We start from the raw sequence: 17,348 nt of genomic DNA on the forward strand, positions 1-17,348 counted from the left end.
GTGGAGAGAGACATTTTAGCTCCTGTTGGGTAATCATCACCTACGGAAGGCTGAGGATTAGCTGTTGGGAGGGAAATCATAACCTAACATAAAACCAATCTTTCCCCCGAATCCAGTCTCTTTAGTGTTCAGGAGTGTTTGGTCTGGTTCCAAGGCTCAGCTTCTGAAGGAGTTTGGAGAGGTCCCTCGACAGAGCTCCAGTACGGCTGCAAAGCAGAGACCGCATCCCTTTTGTTCAGAGTTGTACAAGAACGGGTGACGCTTCAGGGTGAGAGGCTGAAGGAAAACAAATGGCTTCGTTCGGGAGAACCAGTCATGGCGAGATGAGAAGTGACTTAATTACACTAAGTCCCTTTACAGCAAAACCGCCAGGTGCTAAAAGACTTTTTAATTTAGCAGAGAAAGGCAAATCAACACCAAGCATCTGGAAGCTGAACCCAGAGAAAATCCAATTAAAAATCAGGCAATGCTGCGAGTAGAACAAGCTATGAAGTGATGGATTATTCATTCCAGGATATCTTGAATTCAAGGGAGGGGGAATCTAATGGATCCTTCTAGCACTATATCTGTTGATGACGAACACTCCTACCCAACTTCTGGGAGCATGCTCACTCCACTGCAAAAGCAAGGCCAGGAGTTTGGCTAAATGCAAAGTTCTGGTGCTTGTGATGGAGGACGACCCACAAGTCCTACTAGGTAAGTCGCACTGGTTTATGCCTGGAGGCATTAATAACCCAGAACTAGCAGCCAACTCCATGGAAACCAACTGGTAGTCGGTGACAAGTTCTCCTGTTGCTATAGGAACAGGGCCCAAACAAATAAAAATTACCTATAATTTTTCCTCCCCAAAGTTCTCCCACATTACATTTCCATAGCAACTAATTAGCTCATTAGCGATCGGAACCAAATCAGTGGACTGGTGGAAGTGCCCAGCTGTCATGCCCGGCTCTGTCCCCCCTCGTGGTTAGCTGAGAAAAGCCATTAAGATAGTTTATGCTGGGTTTAAGGGGAAAGGCTTGAGCATAAGGAGTTGGGTATCTCACGGCTGGATTTCTTCATGCCTTCCCCATGATACCTCTGACACAAATATCACTTGGTCTCTTCTATTTCTAGCTGTCACCTTACACTTTAGTTTCTTGACCTCGTCTTTTCCTTTCCAGACTCCCCATGTCTTCTCCAGGCTCAGCATTGGTCTGCTCGACAGCTGCATGTCTTGGTAATGTTCTCTCATCCTTCCAGGCATGATATTCAGATCTCCTGGCTTGTTGCTATCTTCTGCACCGAGATAACACACTTCATCTGCAGGGTCCTTGCAGGAGTCTCTCTTTTCTCATTTACACTCCACAATTATATCCCTCCATCCTCCTCTGGCAGTTTACTGTCATGGGTCTCTTCCGTCTCCAAGCCCTGCTGGAGCATCGTTCAGCCACTTCCACCTACATCCCACCAGCCCGAGCCCTGGGAAAGCCACTGCTCGACTCCACTAGGCCAAACCAGTGCCAATCACACTGGTCGGCAGAGAGCCACCACTACCTTGTTTAAAGTAGCGATGGATGCCGTTGTCACCTTCACGGCCAAGGAAAGACTGTAGCTTTGCAGACGTAGGCCTAGAAGGATGCGTTGGATCACCCTCTCTTGATTTCGAGACATCTTGGATACAACACGATCCTCCCCTGAGGCCGACGGACACATTTGCACCTTGTGTACTGCCTGTTTGGCAGAGTTGAGGCTGAGCAGCTTGGAGCTGGGCTGGGTGCCATCAGTGCATGGGTGCTGTATGTCCCGCCTGAGCTCAGCAGTCACAGGACATGACTGATGACAGAGCAATCAGGTGTTAAAAATCAACCAGGGAAAAAAAAAAAAATGTTAAAAAAAAAATAAATAAAGTGGCAGAATTGCTGTTGACAAGTGTTGGTGTAATTAACACGAGCAAGTTCATCCAAGGAGATAAGATGCATTAAACCATAGTTGCATGCCCACAGAGAGGAGATGCTACCTTCAATTAGTGTCAGAAGCTTTGGGAAACAGAGATCGAGTCTGATTTCCTTCACTGTAGTAGAAATCTGCCGAAACCTCAAATCCACTGAAAATCCCCAGAAATCTGCTGACCCCCAGCCACAGGGGAACACAGCCCAGGTCTTCTTGGTTTTGTTTCCTATGATTTGAATATTTTGGCACCTTTCGAGCAGTAAGTTATGAAAATGAGGTATAATGGGGGAAAAAAACCAATCAGCAATGGAAGGCAGGCAACTGAGAGTCTTTGAAACTAGCAATCTTGAGTCTTAGTCTGGGGCCTTAAATCCCAAGTGAGAACAAAAAACTCCAAAGAAGTCAGAGGCTTTCAAGGGAGAACAGCTTTTCTCCCCTGAATTTGCCCAGCCTCCCTTTTTTCCCAGCCTTCCAGATGGACAGACCTACTCCTGGACACTGCAGATCCCTGCTGAGCTACAGGAGGGGAGTGAGTCCCTCAGGGACGGAGAACCCTGCAGAAATGCAAAGTTTCCTTCTCCCATTCCCTTTGGGTTTTCCATTCCAGCGTTCCTGGGAGTCTGGATTGTTCACGGAGATAATAGCAGAGTATTCCTCGCTCCAGAGAGCCGTGTCTCCAACCCTCCCTGGGAATCACGCAAAGCTGCCATGCCTTCACCTTTCCCTCCAGCACAACGATTAGCAAACTGCTCCTGAGAATAATATAAATAGGTGTCCTTTGGGACAAGCTGAATGCTCAGGACCTGAGGGCTTCAGTTAAAATCCTTTCCTGGGACTTCTGATAGAGTCAGCTGCACTGAACGTTTCTCCTGAGCCCCTCATATAAATTGTTGATGAGTCAGTGGAAAGAAGAGATCTGAGTGTTGGTTTCATCAAAGGCAAAAAAAATTACCCTAATTTTTACGGATTGGGTTTCACCAGGTGGGAGGAAATCTGTTGCAGAGACCACTGATACCGTCTGGAAACCTGCCCACCCTTTGCATCCTCAGCTCGCAACGCTTTCTGCTACCACCTCTGCTACCTAAATACAGGCTCCTAAATACAGGAAAACCTCTTCCAGCCCTTCCTCCTCACCAGGCTGAAGGGCTGCATCCCCCGCCCCGGCGCAGGTGACAGGAACGGCCCTTCTGTCCCCCCTCCACCGCTGCCCACCGGCCGGGGCAGAGGTGGCAGCAGGAGGGGGGGCGGGAGCCGGGAGGGACCGTGTCCCCGTCCCCCAACACTCATGTCCCCTGTTAGATGAGTGGTCAGCAGCTGGAGTCCTCAACCGGAGGAATATGATGCTCATGTCGATGGTTTCTTCTTCCTCACTTTCGGGTCCACTTGGGGTCATTTTTAGATGTTCGCTAACATTTTTACACCTGGCGTTTTCTCCACTGGTCTGCAGCTCCACGTTAAACCTGAATTTACTATATGCCGTGCCGTTTACATATGTTAGATACTATTTCTTTGTTCTCCTTGCTACCCCTAAAATCAGTTCTGCATGTCCTTCGCTGACCACTAATGAGCTGGTTTTAGCCATGGGGCCTCCACTGCTAATCCTGGGACCCCAAGTCTCACCATCCCATGTCTATGCTCCTCTATGCCACATCCCACATCTCCACTTCTCAAACCTCTACTTTCATACCAGGCCTATATTTCTCTATCCCACATCATTACATTAGAGAAAAAAAAATTCCTCAAAGAATAACTGCTTGCTACTGTTACCTGTATGAAACTAGGGCTGTACCATACAAACAGAAGTAAAATAAATTAGCCGTAGCTACCTGCTCATTTAGAAAAACTGCTGTTACATCTAAACCAAGTACAGGGCATATCACTATATCACAGGGCTACGGATATCAGGGGTTGCATTGCAGAGCCCCATCTTCTCACCTCCACATGCCCTGGGGTAAGCAGCACCGGCACCCTGGGGTGGGGGACAGATGCGTCCCTCCAATGGCTCATTGAAAAAGTCGAGGTCAGAGTGGAGGATTCTTGTTTTCTCCCCAGTCTGAAGGAAAAATGCCCGGCATCTCAGGCAAGAGACCACTGCCCCACTCGGGGTCTCTGATGCCTTCACTGCCGTGTTCAAGCCGCTGCCGAGGACCGGGGGATGGAGGACAGGCTGCCGGCTCGCTCTTCCCCGCCTGCTTCATTACCTCCAAGATTACACACGCAATAAACGCCCAATTAAACACTTGCTGACAGAAAAGCATCCAGAGCAGGAGGCAGGACGGCTCTATGAGGAATATTCCCCCACCCCAGGGGCTCCGCTTCCAGTCAAATTCATGTCAATCACACATGAATTCCCGTAATTAATCGCTGCCGTCCCCAGCTGCGCACATGCTAGTGCGAGCGATATCAGACGGAGCGGGCGCGCAGGGGAGGTGGAGAGCTGAGCCCACATTCACGCACAGACACCAGCCAGGTCAGGATGAGGCCAAGCCGGGTACCACGTGTGCTGGAGCAGCAGCACTGGGAGATGCTGGAGGTTTTTTTCCCCAACAACCCCCAGCTGCAGCGAGATGGAGCCACCTCGGAGCTTTGCCAAGCAAATTGGCTTTTTTTAACCAGAAACAAGACAACCTGTCGGGTTAAGTCCCCATTGAGACATGCGGTAAATTCACCTAGCCCCAAAACTTGATCTGACCCCAGGGTGGATGGAGCCAGGCTGCTGTGTAGCTTCTCTGGTGTCTCATAAGGACCAAGCAGCATCACCGCGGGCATACAAGCCCCCGTCTCGCCTCCCTCCTCCACCAGCCTCGTCTCCGCGTCACCCATGGGAATCTGATTATCAGCAAGATCTCTGCTGCCGTCAGATGTGATCAAAACCACAATTCAATTAAATTTGATTGGATTGAAAGCTGAGGGTTTCAAGGAGACAGGCATGTACGCCCAGAGCGGGGACACCGTTCCCCAGGAAAGCGGGCTGAGATCTGCAGGATGGTCACCCCAGGTGAAGGAAAAGCCGGGATGTGGCTCCGACCCCAGGATGAACTCCATCCCTTGGGGCCAGGAGCCTTTGCCCGTGCACGCATCCGCCTCCTGGAGGATCCCAGAGAGAGTAAGGTGAGCTCAGCCTCCCAGAGACGCTTTTAATTCTTTCTCATCTTTTGAAATCAAATAAAATTCCGAAGGAGAAACTTTGTCATCTAAGCAAAGGAGGGGGGAAAGAAAACCATGCCTGGAGATGAAAGGGAATTCTAGATGGGTATTTCATCTCTTGCTCTTGTAATGAAGGTGAAAACAAAAAAAAAAGAAAGAAACAAACAAAAAATCCCAGACACGGTTAATGAGCTTTGCATTTAAATGTGGCACCAATGTCACCGCGCAGACTGTTCCTTCAAGGTCCCGCGTACTTGCTCACACTGGGCGACGGGTGCGGGACAGCCCATTGGAGCAAATATTGGATCAGATTAAATTTCACGAGTGTTTACTAAATAAAACATGCATTTCAAGAAATCAAGAAAAAGTTTGTTAAATATTTTAGTACATCTGGTCTCCTCTTCCCCACCAATATACGGACTTACAAAATGCTTTGCATATTTATTTTAGCATGCACTAGATTTATTTAAAAATAGCATCACCAGCACTGGAAACAGCCCACTTGCTTTTCATCTAGATCTTTGCATTGAATCAATGAATCCAAAATTAAACAAGGTTGGGTGAACTAAATCTATACAAGGACCTATTTGCTGATCAATACAGAAATGGATGCCTGGGCTCTCTTTACTGTGTGAAATATGAAGACTTATGAGAGAGAAATTGCTTTTGTTATTGTATTTAAAAAAAAAATCAGATTTAATCTCCCCACATAAAAAAATTATTTATTGGAGAGATGCTTTCTCCTAAATAATTCATGCTGGTTGTATAGTACCCAGAAGAAAGAAGACTCCTGTCTTCCATTCCTAATGAGAGGGAAAAAGACCTCCAATATTTTTCTTGGATTCGGTTTTATCAGCACAAGGAGCTGAAACTGTCCTTGGCTTCAAGAGGGTGTCCTGCCCCACCACCACAGGGCAGCTGACTCCCCCAAAACACAAGGGAAAACCACAACACGCCGCGTATGGAGGGAGAAGAGCTTCAGACACGCCTGGAGGCCAAACTCAGATCACCAGTAGAAGACACTTGGTTTTGGCATTGAGGTTCAAGGGATGATGATGGTGACCGAGTAGCCAGAACCCATCTGACAGAGGCAAGAAGGGTCTCCTGAAGAAGCCACCTTAATATGGCCATCAAATAAATCCAGCCTCCACCCTGTCTGTGGCTGGATGTATTCCTCCAAAACAGGGTGGAGGTGAAGCCACCCCGGGCTGCACCGAGCACCGGCTCCCGCAGCAATGTGGAGCTGGAAGAAGACCAAAAGTCAACCCAGGCCACCCCATATGAAGTACATGGGAGACATGAGCCACAAGGTCAGTGGAAATCTCTCCTGGCCCAAAACAGGGACAGAATCAGGGCTGAAGAGCACGGATTTGGAAAAAAAAAAAAAAGATGATTGGCCTTTTGGCACATCTTGGGCACAAAATTTGGGGCTGGCTTTGGGAACTGCCTTGCACAGCCACATGCTTGGCCAGGTTCCTTTCTCTGAAGCACGCTGCAAGAATTGATCCATTGAGGGCTGTACCTGCTCCGCTCTGAATAAATCTGCATATCAGCTGCTTCCGTGAATGAAAAATGCATGTGCCTGTAAATTGGAGGTGAAATAATACATCTGTTGTCAGCACTCTTTTTTTTTCTCTTCCACGAGTTTCATTAAGGAGAGACATATCGTCTCTGATAAAGTTAACGCCACCAGTTCACTAATTGTTCCTGACACTTCCCTGTTGCTTTGATGATGGATTGCTGCAGAAACACCAACCCCAGGCAGGCAGGGAGGGATAAAGTCACCTCTTTGGACTATTTCTGGAAGGAAACACAACAAAGCTGCAGAGCCTATGCCAGGGAACAGCCCCGAGCCGTGGTGAGGCTGGGGACACGGGGGTGGCAGGGGTGTCCCAGGAGCCCTGCGAGGTGCCAGCGCTGGATTCGGATCCTGCAGTGCTGCAGCAGGTTCCCGACGTGCTTCCTCTGAATGAGCGAGTGCATGAATGAAAGGAGGAATGAGAAATAGCTGACCCCGGCTGGACATATCACGGGTCCCCCGGGACAAACGGAGCTCAAGGGACAATCCCAGCCCCAGCTTCCCCCATCACCTTCATCCACCTGCATCTTTCAGCCCTTCTCCAGGCCAGGAGCCGGGCAAACCCAAAATGACGGGTTTTGAGCCCAGTTTCCTCTCCACGGGGTGCTGCTGCTCCAGCCGTTTGCATCCACGCAGGGAAGGACACCACGGTGCGAAGGATGCAGAGGGACTGGGTGCTCGGGTCCTGCTCACACCTCAGATGATTTCGGCCCTCCCGTGGGCAAGGCGAGGGTGGTCGTAGCAGCCAGCTCCACTCAGCATCACCTCGGGATGCCTGGAGAAGCCAGGTGGGACAGTGACAATGCCAGTGCCCCCCACCTCTGCGTGAGCCCCTTCCCATCCCCACGCTCTCCCCAGTCCTGTCCCCGTGTGGCCAGCAATCGGGTTAGCAGCTTGCAACACGCCTGAGCACACAGCAAAGAGGCAACAGCTGCTTCCTGCTGGCCCAGATCGAGGATTTTAATTAAGGAGAAGATTTGGGGGAATAAAAGGGAAGATCCCTCCCAAAGCTGTAATTAAAGAAACTCAGGGTGAGGCGGGACGACGAGAAAGGACACGTCCTGCTGCCGATGGCCCCGTGATGCTGGCGCAGCCCCCTTCCCAAGGGGAGATATTCCCCCCCCCACGCAACTCACAGAGGGTGCTCCGCACCCACAAAAACAACCTTTCAATCTTTGCTGAGGTCCCCCAGACCTCCAGCAAGATTCAACGAACGTGGAACAAGCAGGCAGCCCAACCTACATCAAACCCAAATTCCTGTCGATTTGGCTCTGAGTTATAGCAAAGGTTTGCCGGGGTGGCGAGGCAGGAGGGTCCTCATGGTGCACGCGATCCTGGTCCCAGTTCACCCCCTCCGAGCCGAAAGGGGCCAAGTCAGAACCCGGGAGGTCACTGTGGCTTTTGGGAGATGGCTGCCACCGCTGCCAGGACCCGTGGAGCCGTTCTGGGCTGTTTGGAGATGTTCCTGAAAATCAGCATGGCTTGCAATTCGGTCTGCGCCGGTGCTCCGGGAAAAACACCGTTTCAATACGATGCTGCTGAGAGCAGCATCAGCAGCCAGGACGGATGACCAAGGGCACCGGACCTCCTGCCCCATTTCCAGCGGGATGGGAGTTCCTGGCCGGGGAGGGTCCGAGAGCTGCGCCAATTCCCGGTGTCTCTCCATCAGCTGCCGAGCCAGGCACAACCGTGCCGCCAGCCCGCTCAGAGTCGGTGCTGGAAACAGGCAATTTTCCCAAACATGTGGTGAGCACTTTGCTTAGCTCTTGGCGTGTCTCATCAGCTCTGGACGAGCAGCTCAAACCCATGGGCAACATCTGCTCCCCAAAACCCCCTTGTTCTGGAAGAAGAGGCTGCGTGGCTCCCTCCAACACTCAAAAATCCTCCAGACTTCAGCAAGAAGGCACAAAGCCAGTCCCGGACAGGGCAGCAGGGTCCGTCCTGGCCCCATCTGCTGCTTGGACCAGTCTCGAGCCCCAGAGCTGCACATGGGACAGACTTCAGAGATGGCTCAGGCAACCCCAAACCTGCTCAGGAGTCTCCCTGCGCCCATCACTACACGGCATCACAGGGACAGTCTGTCCTAGCCACCCAAGAGGGAAAAAAGCCCTGACGCTGCACATCCCTGCATGGCTATTTGGTGCAAACCAGCCCCTATCCAAGCCCCATGCCTGCTTCCTCACGGTACCTTTAAAAACCCCTAGTCCCTCTTAATCCGAGCTTCTGCTTTGCTTCTTTAATAGATGGGAAAGGGAAGAGGAATGCGGACAACCTGCCGGACCGGCCAGCAGCGAGCCAGGTACTTGCCACAAACCATCTCTCTGGCACCAGACGCCGAATGCCCGCAGAGGTGGGGGCTCAGCACAAGGCAGCGAGCAAGGAGGGGAGCCGTGGTGAGACTCTGATAGTGGGAAAGATCCCATAAAACATGTTTCCAAATGATCTTCATTAGTAGTGATGGCCACAGGAGCCGGGTGGGACCCCAGTCCTGGGACCCAGAAGTGCTGCGGGACCCAGGGTCGTATCCTCGGATGTGGGGGTAGACGTGGCTGTGCCCAGGGCTGTGGGTCCCCCGTCACGTTAGGGGCCAGGAAACGAGGTTTTGAGGAGAAAAGTGCAGCAATGGTCCCTTGGAAGGGAGAAGAGCCCCCACGTGAGACGTGGAGCAAAGCAACAGACCCTGGCATGTGATAGCCACAGTGTAAGTCCCCCCCAAAAAGCCCAACAGCCCTAAAAAAAAAAAATCAACAGGGTGGGAAGACAAGCTGGAGGCACCACTCCACGAGAAGCCCCGCTGCATCCTCCTGGCTTACCCCAAGCTCCCAAAATCGCACCCAACAACGTCGCCCATCGCTCCAGCCCAGCTTTGCCGGGTCGCACCCTGTCCCCGGAGCTGTGCAGCACCAGCCTGTATCGATCCGGGTGAGGCAGCGCCTGATTCGCATGGCAGCTGCTGTGTATTTACAGAGCAATTACGAGCCCTCCGAGGCGGGGAGGCAAAGAGCATCCCTGGGGCTCCTGTTCCCAGGGCTGGGGGCAGCTGCACACAAGCTGAATGCCTGCTGCCACCAGCAAGGGCTCACCAGGCAGAGTTTCCATTGCACAGTCACATCCTGGGGTACCCTCAAGCTCATTCAACAGCTTCTCGTTGCCGACACGGAACGGGACCTGTTGCAGACAATGATATTCTGCAGGGCCTTTGCAGAGGGTCGAGACGACCTAGGAAAAAATTAATTGCCTCGCTGAGCTGAAGCGGCAATGCTCAGAGAAGCCACGCACGCAACGCACGCTTCATGGTATTCGGGGCGGCTTCAGACGCAAGCTGGAGCTTTTGTCTGAAACCTTGGATTTACTTTATGAAATCTCAGCTTCCATGAGAAGAGAAGAGCATGTCACTCTAGAAGAGACATAAGAAGGTCTGAGCGGGGAATGACACCGAGGAAAACACAGCCGATATGAAGGTAACTGCTTTAGTTCGTTGAGGTTCCCGTCTCCTCCACTCCGAGCTGCTCCGAGATGTAAATCAAGTGCAAAAGCCACCCTGGCTCGCCAGGCTTCTCCGCAGCCCTCTGCCCACGTGCCTGCAGCACTTGCCGCCGCTCCCGGTGTCTGGAAATAAACAGCCTGTTCCAGCACCGCTTGGTATTTCGAGAAAGGTTAACGCAGCATGTGAGGGGCCAGAGCCGCCGCTCACAGGGGCTGGAAAGCCTCCAGGCAAACTTGCCAGAGGACCGGGGCTCCCTGCACAGGAGGTGACCTCCTCGGCCCCCCGCAAAGTGTTTGCTTCAAGCTTCGGCATTTTCAGGCTTTGCGCTGCTAAGGCTTCCTTCTCCCACCCCCACGTTTCCCCACCAGCATTCCCATCTCTGAAAAATCAACAGGAATTTCAAGCCAAGAGGGAAGCCGGGAGGTCCGCATTCACCAGGCAAGCTGGGAGATTTCCCCCTGCTTTGGGAGTCCTGCTTGAAGGCAATGGAAAATCCCCCCAGTTTTTCAGCACCCCATCAATGGGGAGTTGTTCTTGGCCCTGGTGCGAGTCCCAGGGGAACGCAGCAGCAAAAGCGGCTGTGCACGGACCGGTCCTATGGCTTGCTCCATAAATACGCACACGCTGGGGCTGCATTGGCAAACCTGGCTGCTAGGATGGACAGAAAAGGCTTGGAGATGCTACATCCAAACCAGCGGTGAAAACAGAGCAAAGCTTAGAAACTCGTATCCAGGGATGCCCAATAACCAGGGGGAAAAGGGAGGGCACCAAAACACCTGGATACTCACGATTAAAACAGAGCTTGAGCTCTCCTCACCCCAAAACAAGCTACCTACCCTTCTGCTTGGAGAGGAGACCTAGGAGACATCCACAGCAGCTCACCACGGGCAGCAAAGACGTTTTCCACCCAAGCGCACCTCACTTAACCCCTTCCCTCTCCGATGGGCTGCACCAGTCCCTCCGGGTGCTGGCTGAAATGATTTTAAAGCCTCTCGCCAGCTTGGCTGGGCCTGGAAAGGCTGATCCATATTCCTGAGGTCTCATTGGTATTCTGCAGCTTCAGCTCATTAGCACTTAGGTGCTACAAGAGCGGGAGCGTTGGAAGTTTCTGGGTGAGACAGCTATTAGGGGAGGATTGAACACATCTCGCACAAACCAATGGCCTGCATGAACTCTCTAATTTACGCTATCGATCTAGAAGGTGCCTACAGGCCACCTGAACCAAAAAAAAAAAAAACCCGCCCTAGATACAGTCTCAGCTGCCTTCAGAAAAAGAAGAAAAATTAAGCAAAATAAATAACCCGCAGCCCCAGAAAACTGGCTGCATCATCACACCCCCTGCTAATGCTATTAGCCAGCCCTCCTCCGCAAACGGCTCTTCAGGAACGGTGCGAGCTTCAGCTCAGCAGCTCCTGGAGAGACCCACCAGCCCACCAAAGGGCCAGTATGACCAGTACGAACACCCACGCTGTACTGGGAGAACGCGTTTTGGGGTCCGCTCTCTTAGACAGACCGTGCTCCCAACACATGCTGCTCAGCAAAAGGCAGGGAAAGCTGCTGGCACTTAAATTCAGGAGGGCTGAGCTGCCGCAGCCCTGCCGGTCCCCATGTCCTCTCCCTGTGTTGGATGCGCTGAGTTTTCCCTTCTCTGCAGCCAGAGCTGCGTCCTCCTCGCCCAGGTTTGGGCACTGCCTCTTTACACCTCGTGATAGACCCATGGGGATGTCACCGGGCAGAAAATAAAAAAAAAAAATATCTTTTTGCCCGTATTTGAGACAAATAAGGGGAAAAAACCACCATTTCTCCTAATAAGGGAACTCAAAGTGATGAATTTTCCGCTTCTCCTGAAGTTCTTTCCTCAGAGGCACTGATGCATTTTTAATGGGTCTCGATGTAGCTATTAAGCCAGTAATTGAAACAGAGAGCCCTCCAGCTCGGCCCCAGCCCCGCAGCGGGTCGAGCCCCCTCCGAGCGCGTTTCCCGGTGGGTTTTCCCGATGTCCCTGCGAGTGGGCCCGTGGGTTTTCCTGGGGTCCTTGCTTTCCCCCCCCACCAGCATCACTGACACCCCTGGGGTCCCATCTCCGGGCAGAGCATCCCCACCGAGTTCCCGGTCCTTGAGGGACCCATATCCCCACCCTGATTCTGCCTGGTGGGGGCTGATGGGGAAAATATTTAGGGAGGGGGCCATTCCCCCTTCTCCCTGTCCTATTGCGTGGGGAGGGCTGTCAAATAACCCACAGCCCCCCCGCTAAACCTGCACCTTTGCCTCCTGTGGGGATGATGCCCAGGTGATGGTGGGACAACCCCCCCCCCCCCAGCCCTGCACCCCTAAAGGAAGGCTGGATGGTGCTGGGGGGGTGATGGAGGGTGCTGGGGGGGGGGGGCTGAAGGGTGCTCGGGGGCCCCCTTGCGGCCACGGGCAGCCCCTGCCGCCCTCGGGGACCCCCCCCCCAAGGGTGGGCACCCCACTGTTCTCCTGTCCCAAGCAGCCCCCCCCCACCCCTGCAAGTAGCACCCACCCTCCTGCCTGGCCCGGGGGGGGGTGAAGCAGAGCTATGGGTGCCCCTAGGCAGCCCACCTGGGGGGGGGGGGGGCTGCTTTTGGGGTCCTGCCTGGTACAAACTCCCTCCCCTGGATTGGGACCAGTGTTACCCCCCAGTACAAGGAAAAAGCACGCTGGTGGCAGTGGCTGCTGCCCCCCCCCCCCCCCAAAAAAAAAATCCCTGGTGGGCTCAGGAGCCTGAACAGCCCAAAGCCGATACTCCAACAGCAACGAGAAGGGACAAGGAGCAGGTTTGAGGGTGAATTTTATTGAAAACAAATGCCTGGGGGTTTAACGGGTACAGACCGTTCTCAAAAATACAAGGTTAGAGGGGGGGGGCTTCAAAATCCTCGTCCACCTTAAAGCCAGGTTGCCCCCAGGGCTGCCGTTCGCCCCCGCCATGGCAGAGGGGACGCAGCAGGAGAGGCCGGGAAAGCATGGGATGGGAAAAGGGGGAACGGGTAAGACCCGCGTGGAATGAAGCGGAGCGTTGGGTTTGCCTCTTCAGCAAAGCCTTGCTTCATTCACAGGGTCCCAAGCTCCCCCACCAGAGGCATCGCCCCAGTGTTTGGAAGGGCAGATGCTCCCTTTGTCCAAAAATACAGGAATCGGGACTTTCTCCAGCAGAAGAAATGCAGCAAAAAACAAAACAAACACATGCAAAAAAAAAAATTAAAAAAAAAAAAATCACCATTCCCCAAAGCACCAAAAACGGGTGAGATAAAGGAAGGGGAAAGGAGTTGAAACAAGGAGAGAAGGGAAAAACCAAAAGCTCAACATAAAAACAAAAAACCAATCCGAAGTAACCAACTATGGGAAAAAAAATAAAATACAATTACACATCTCAGCTGCAAAGCCGTCAAACCAAGCGGGTATGGGTGCGGATGCTCCCAGAGAGCGTCGGGTGGTTTGCAAAGTGGGATCAAGGAGGGAGATGTGGAGAACATCAATCACTTTCTTATTTTACATAAAGAGGTGCGGAGAGGGGTCAGGGTCGAACCAAAGCTGACCAGGGTTTGTCCAGCTCAGCCTGGGCTGGTTCTCTCGGGGTTTGGTGACTCAGGGAAGGGGATCAGGGCAGTGATGGGGCAGGGGGAAAGTTCTGCTGCATGATGCCCCAGGACGGGGGCACGAAGGACTGAAAACCCTTTGCCCTGAAGCAGCTTCCCCCAGGAGCAGCTCTCGCAGGAATAGATGATGTCAAGCAGCTCCCTTCCCAGGCAGAGGGTCCCCAGCGCCGCTTCAAACCCCGGGCTGTAGGAGTGGGGAGCAATGAATTTCAGGGGACATCATTCTTCATGGGGTGGGGGACCCTGAACGCTGGAAATGCACCCTGAAATCCAGACCTCCAGGGCATGAATTTCAGGAAGAACGTTTTTTCAAAGATTCGGTTAAAAAACAGACGCACTTCTTTTTAAGAAAAAAAAAAAAAAAAAAAAGAAAAAAAAGTCTTCAGCCAGGGTGCCTTCTACTGACCCCTTCCCCACCGCCCCAAATTTAGCCAGAAAAATGCTAGCCATTTCACCAAATCTGCTGGCCACATAGACATTCACACATTCATCATTGATTTAAAAATATATAATATATATATATATTGCGCACACACATACACACACACAAATATATATTAGAAAAGAAAAAAAATCCCTCTGAAAAGTCAATCTATTAAAAAACACAACAAAATCCACAGCCGGTGCGTTTATCCCGTGATCATATACAGTAGAAGACAGAAACCCCTTTTGCTCCCGTAGCTCCTTGCAGAGTGCTCAGGCTGGGAGAGTGGGGAAACACATCAGGTTTTCACAGTGGATTTGTTAGCGGAGAAGGAACTGCTCCTCCCTCCTCCCACGCAGAAGGGCTTTAATTTATAGCAAGTTAGATTAAAACTAGGAAACATGTTACAAAGTCCATTATATATAGACATAAAATGTACAACTGTCGGCAGCCCCCGGGCGAAGTCGCTGGGGTTTCGATCTCGGCTGACACCTCGGCGGGCAGCTGGAGGCTTCGAAGGCTGTTTGGGACACGAAGGATGCGAGTACGGCCTCCGAAACGAGCGGCTGTCACAGTGCGAGGTCCTGCGTGAGCTCCAGGTTGGAAGGGAGACGGAGCAACGACTTCTCCAGGAGCCAGGGAAGGTGGAGGCAGGGGCTGCAAGAGGTGTTAGATGCCCGGAGGATGGATGCGTCCCTCCCAGCCCAGGGCTGGAGGGGAGAGATGCAGTGCCCAGGGACCTGCTTCGCTCTCCATCACCTTGTGCCCACGTAGGGAAGGGAGCACTGTGTGCTGGATGAAATCCTGTGTGGAGAGCAGGGGTTGCAGCTTGTGTCAAGGTGGGCTCATCGAAAAATGCCCCCCCTGGGTTTTTTTTTCCTCCCTGCAAGGGAGCAACGTATCGATCGAGGGAGGGGGTCGCCCAGTCTGGTGCTGCCTCGAAGGGTCGTTAAGATGTCGAGCCAGGCGTTAAAACAGCCTCTGGTGTGAACGACGGCGTGCCCAGGAAGCCCCACAGCCCCCTAAAAAGCCGCATGGGCTCCTGGGGGCATAGAGCCAGGCACAAAGGGAAGGCGAGCAAGACCAGACTCTGGGGAAGGGGCTTTGGGCAGGCAGGGGAGAAGAGTAGGGCAAACGCAGCAGCATTTTTTCCTCTCTGCCTTCCCCAGGCATCAGAGAAACACAAATCCCCTGCGCTGTGCACCAGGCTGCCGGGGAGGGGAGATGCCCGCCGGCACCCTCTGTCCTGGCCCCGCTCAGGTGCCGCAGGCACGGTCCTCTCCCCGGGAGGGATACGCTGGCATCAGCAGGGAACTCCCGAGCCTTCGGTCTCCGTGGCTTAGTTGGAAAGGTGTCGGCTTCAGAAGGCTCATCCTGGGGGGATTTCGTTTAGAGGGCAAAGAGAAAAAGAGATCGCGAGGCCAGATGGGGCCAGAGATGCCCACGGGTTGGGGGAAGTGCGATTTGTGCAAACCACCATTAACTCGAGTCCTCATTTGCTCTTCTGCAGGGAAGCCAGGATGGAGGGGACTGCACGAAGCCGTGAGGTTTAAGTTAGGAATCTTCCCCGAGGATCTCTGTCACGAAGGAGGCCATGTCAGTCTCTTTGGTGTCGTGCAAGGTAAAGAAAGGGTGTTCCTGCCAAGGAGACCAAAGACGACATCAGCTGACACCCAAGGACAGACAAGCCCAAGAGCAGTCCCTGGGGGATGTCGCGCAGCTGGCGAGGTGCTGGAAGAGAGGTGGACACCAACCTCCTCCCCAGGCTCCCACAGATGCCATCCCTTAGCTTAAATATTAACCAACAGTTTCAGGTTTGGCATTTCTAGGTTCAACCCCAGCAGGACAGCCCACCTTGGCAGCTGTACTACCATCATTTGAGGTCTAAACTCACTAAAAGCAGGTAGCGCAGAGGGAGAAAACACCTAGAAACCCTGACTTTAACACCCATGAAACCAACACACCCTTCCACCTTAGACACACTACACCCTTCCCGCTCCATGCCTGAAAAAAAATCACCCACACATCCTGTTGTCCCATTTTCCTAGGGAAATGGACCATTTGTTTGACTTTTGGAAACACATGGTGATAAAGACCAGCAGAAATGGCTTCACGCTTACCATAAGTTCTAAATAGTTCATTCGCTCAGCGGGGTTCTTCCTTAAGCTGGAAGACAAAAAAATGGGAGACAAAGGCTGTAGGATTTATTTTTTTTTTCCCCCTATATGTGGTCTGACACAAAGGATCCCCTCCCCTTCCCAGCCAACATGACATCGTTCTCGTGGGCAGCACCCATTCCTCTCCCTCCTCAGCTGAGCAGGTTTGAACCACCAGCAAAGCAGCCAGGCAGGTAACTGGGAAAGCACAACTTGTAGCGTTTTGCCACAAAAAGCACAAGCCAGGCAGCTCGCTGCTGTCTGCCCCATACAACCTTGCTTGTCTGCACAGACCAGAACAAATGGGGGGGGGAGAACAAATGGTTTCCCACCACCCGTGGGGCGAGCCTTGCCTTGGTGGGCTCACTTCTGCCTGGCAACTCCAAGCAGCACCCAGGGAGCAGAGGAACACCCCGAGGGGAGCAGCTACCCACAAAACCACAAATCGGCTTTCACCCAGCGGTACCCAGACGCTGCCAGGGGTTCGTTCTCGTTTCATTGCCTCTTTGCCAGAAACCACCAAAATTTCAGCAGCAGCGACAGCAGAAGGGGAAGAGAAACCTCTGTGCCTTCCAACCAGCCTGGGTGAGTCAAGCCGAGAGCAAAACCAGTTTAGGCAGCGCTTCCTGCCATGGCCAGGCACCAGCCTCGGTACGGCAAGATGGGGAGGAATGGGCTCCGAAATGATGACAAAGCCAGCCCGACGCTTTGCTCCAACACCCGCAGATCAGGGCTCCTCTTCAGCCGGGCTGGGAGAAGCCACCAGTCCGTGCCAGAGACTCACCACTGTGCCGTGAAGTCCACAAACTCCTTGGAGAAGCGATCAGCGGGCAGCTGGGGCGAGGGCTCCTCCACCACTTGCTTGAGCTGTTGGAACGGGGTCCCCCAGGACTCGTACGGGAAGCGAAGAATGGCCAGTTCGATCTGAGGATGGAGATAGGCTGACGTGAGACACTGGGACGAGCATGACTCCACAAAGCCTGCCTACCTCAGCCAGCTCAGATTCAAAATG

The 17,348-nt window shown here is 52.8% G+C and overlaps 1 protein-coding gene across 3 annotated transcripts in view; it reads right to left on the reverse strand.

Annotated features, from left to right (window-relative positions):
* Positions 1-12,934: 12,934 nt before the first annotated feature.
* Positions 12,935-17,348, reverse strand: part of MAP2K3 (mitogen-activated protein kinase kinase 3) — a 35,303-nt gene continuing 30,889 nt past the window's right edge. For all 3 annotated transcript variants that reach the window (XM_049791307.1, XM_049791309.1, XM_049791308.1), the window contains exons 11-13: positions 17,121-17,260; positions 16,301-16,346; positions 12,935-15,818 (exon numbers count right to left, since the gene is read on the reverse strand). In XM_049791307.1, the coding sequence (XP_049647264.1) occupies positions 15,735-15,818; positions 16,301-16,346; positions 17,121-17,260 (270 nt within the window). In that variant the 3' untranslated portion in view covers positions 12,935-15,734. The remainder of the gene's footprint in view (positions 15,819-16,300; positions 16,347-17,120; positions 17,261-17,348) is intronic.

The sequence above is a fragment of the Accipiter gentilis genome, chromosome 33 (assembly GCF_929443795.1).
Source record: "Accipiter gentilis chromosome 33, bAccGen1.1, whole genome shotgun sequence".
NCBI classification, from domain to species: domain Eukaryota; kingdom Metazoa; phylum Chordata; class Aves; order Accipitriformes; family Accipitridae; genus Astur; species Astur gentilis.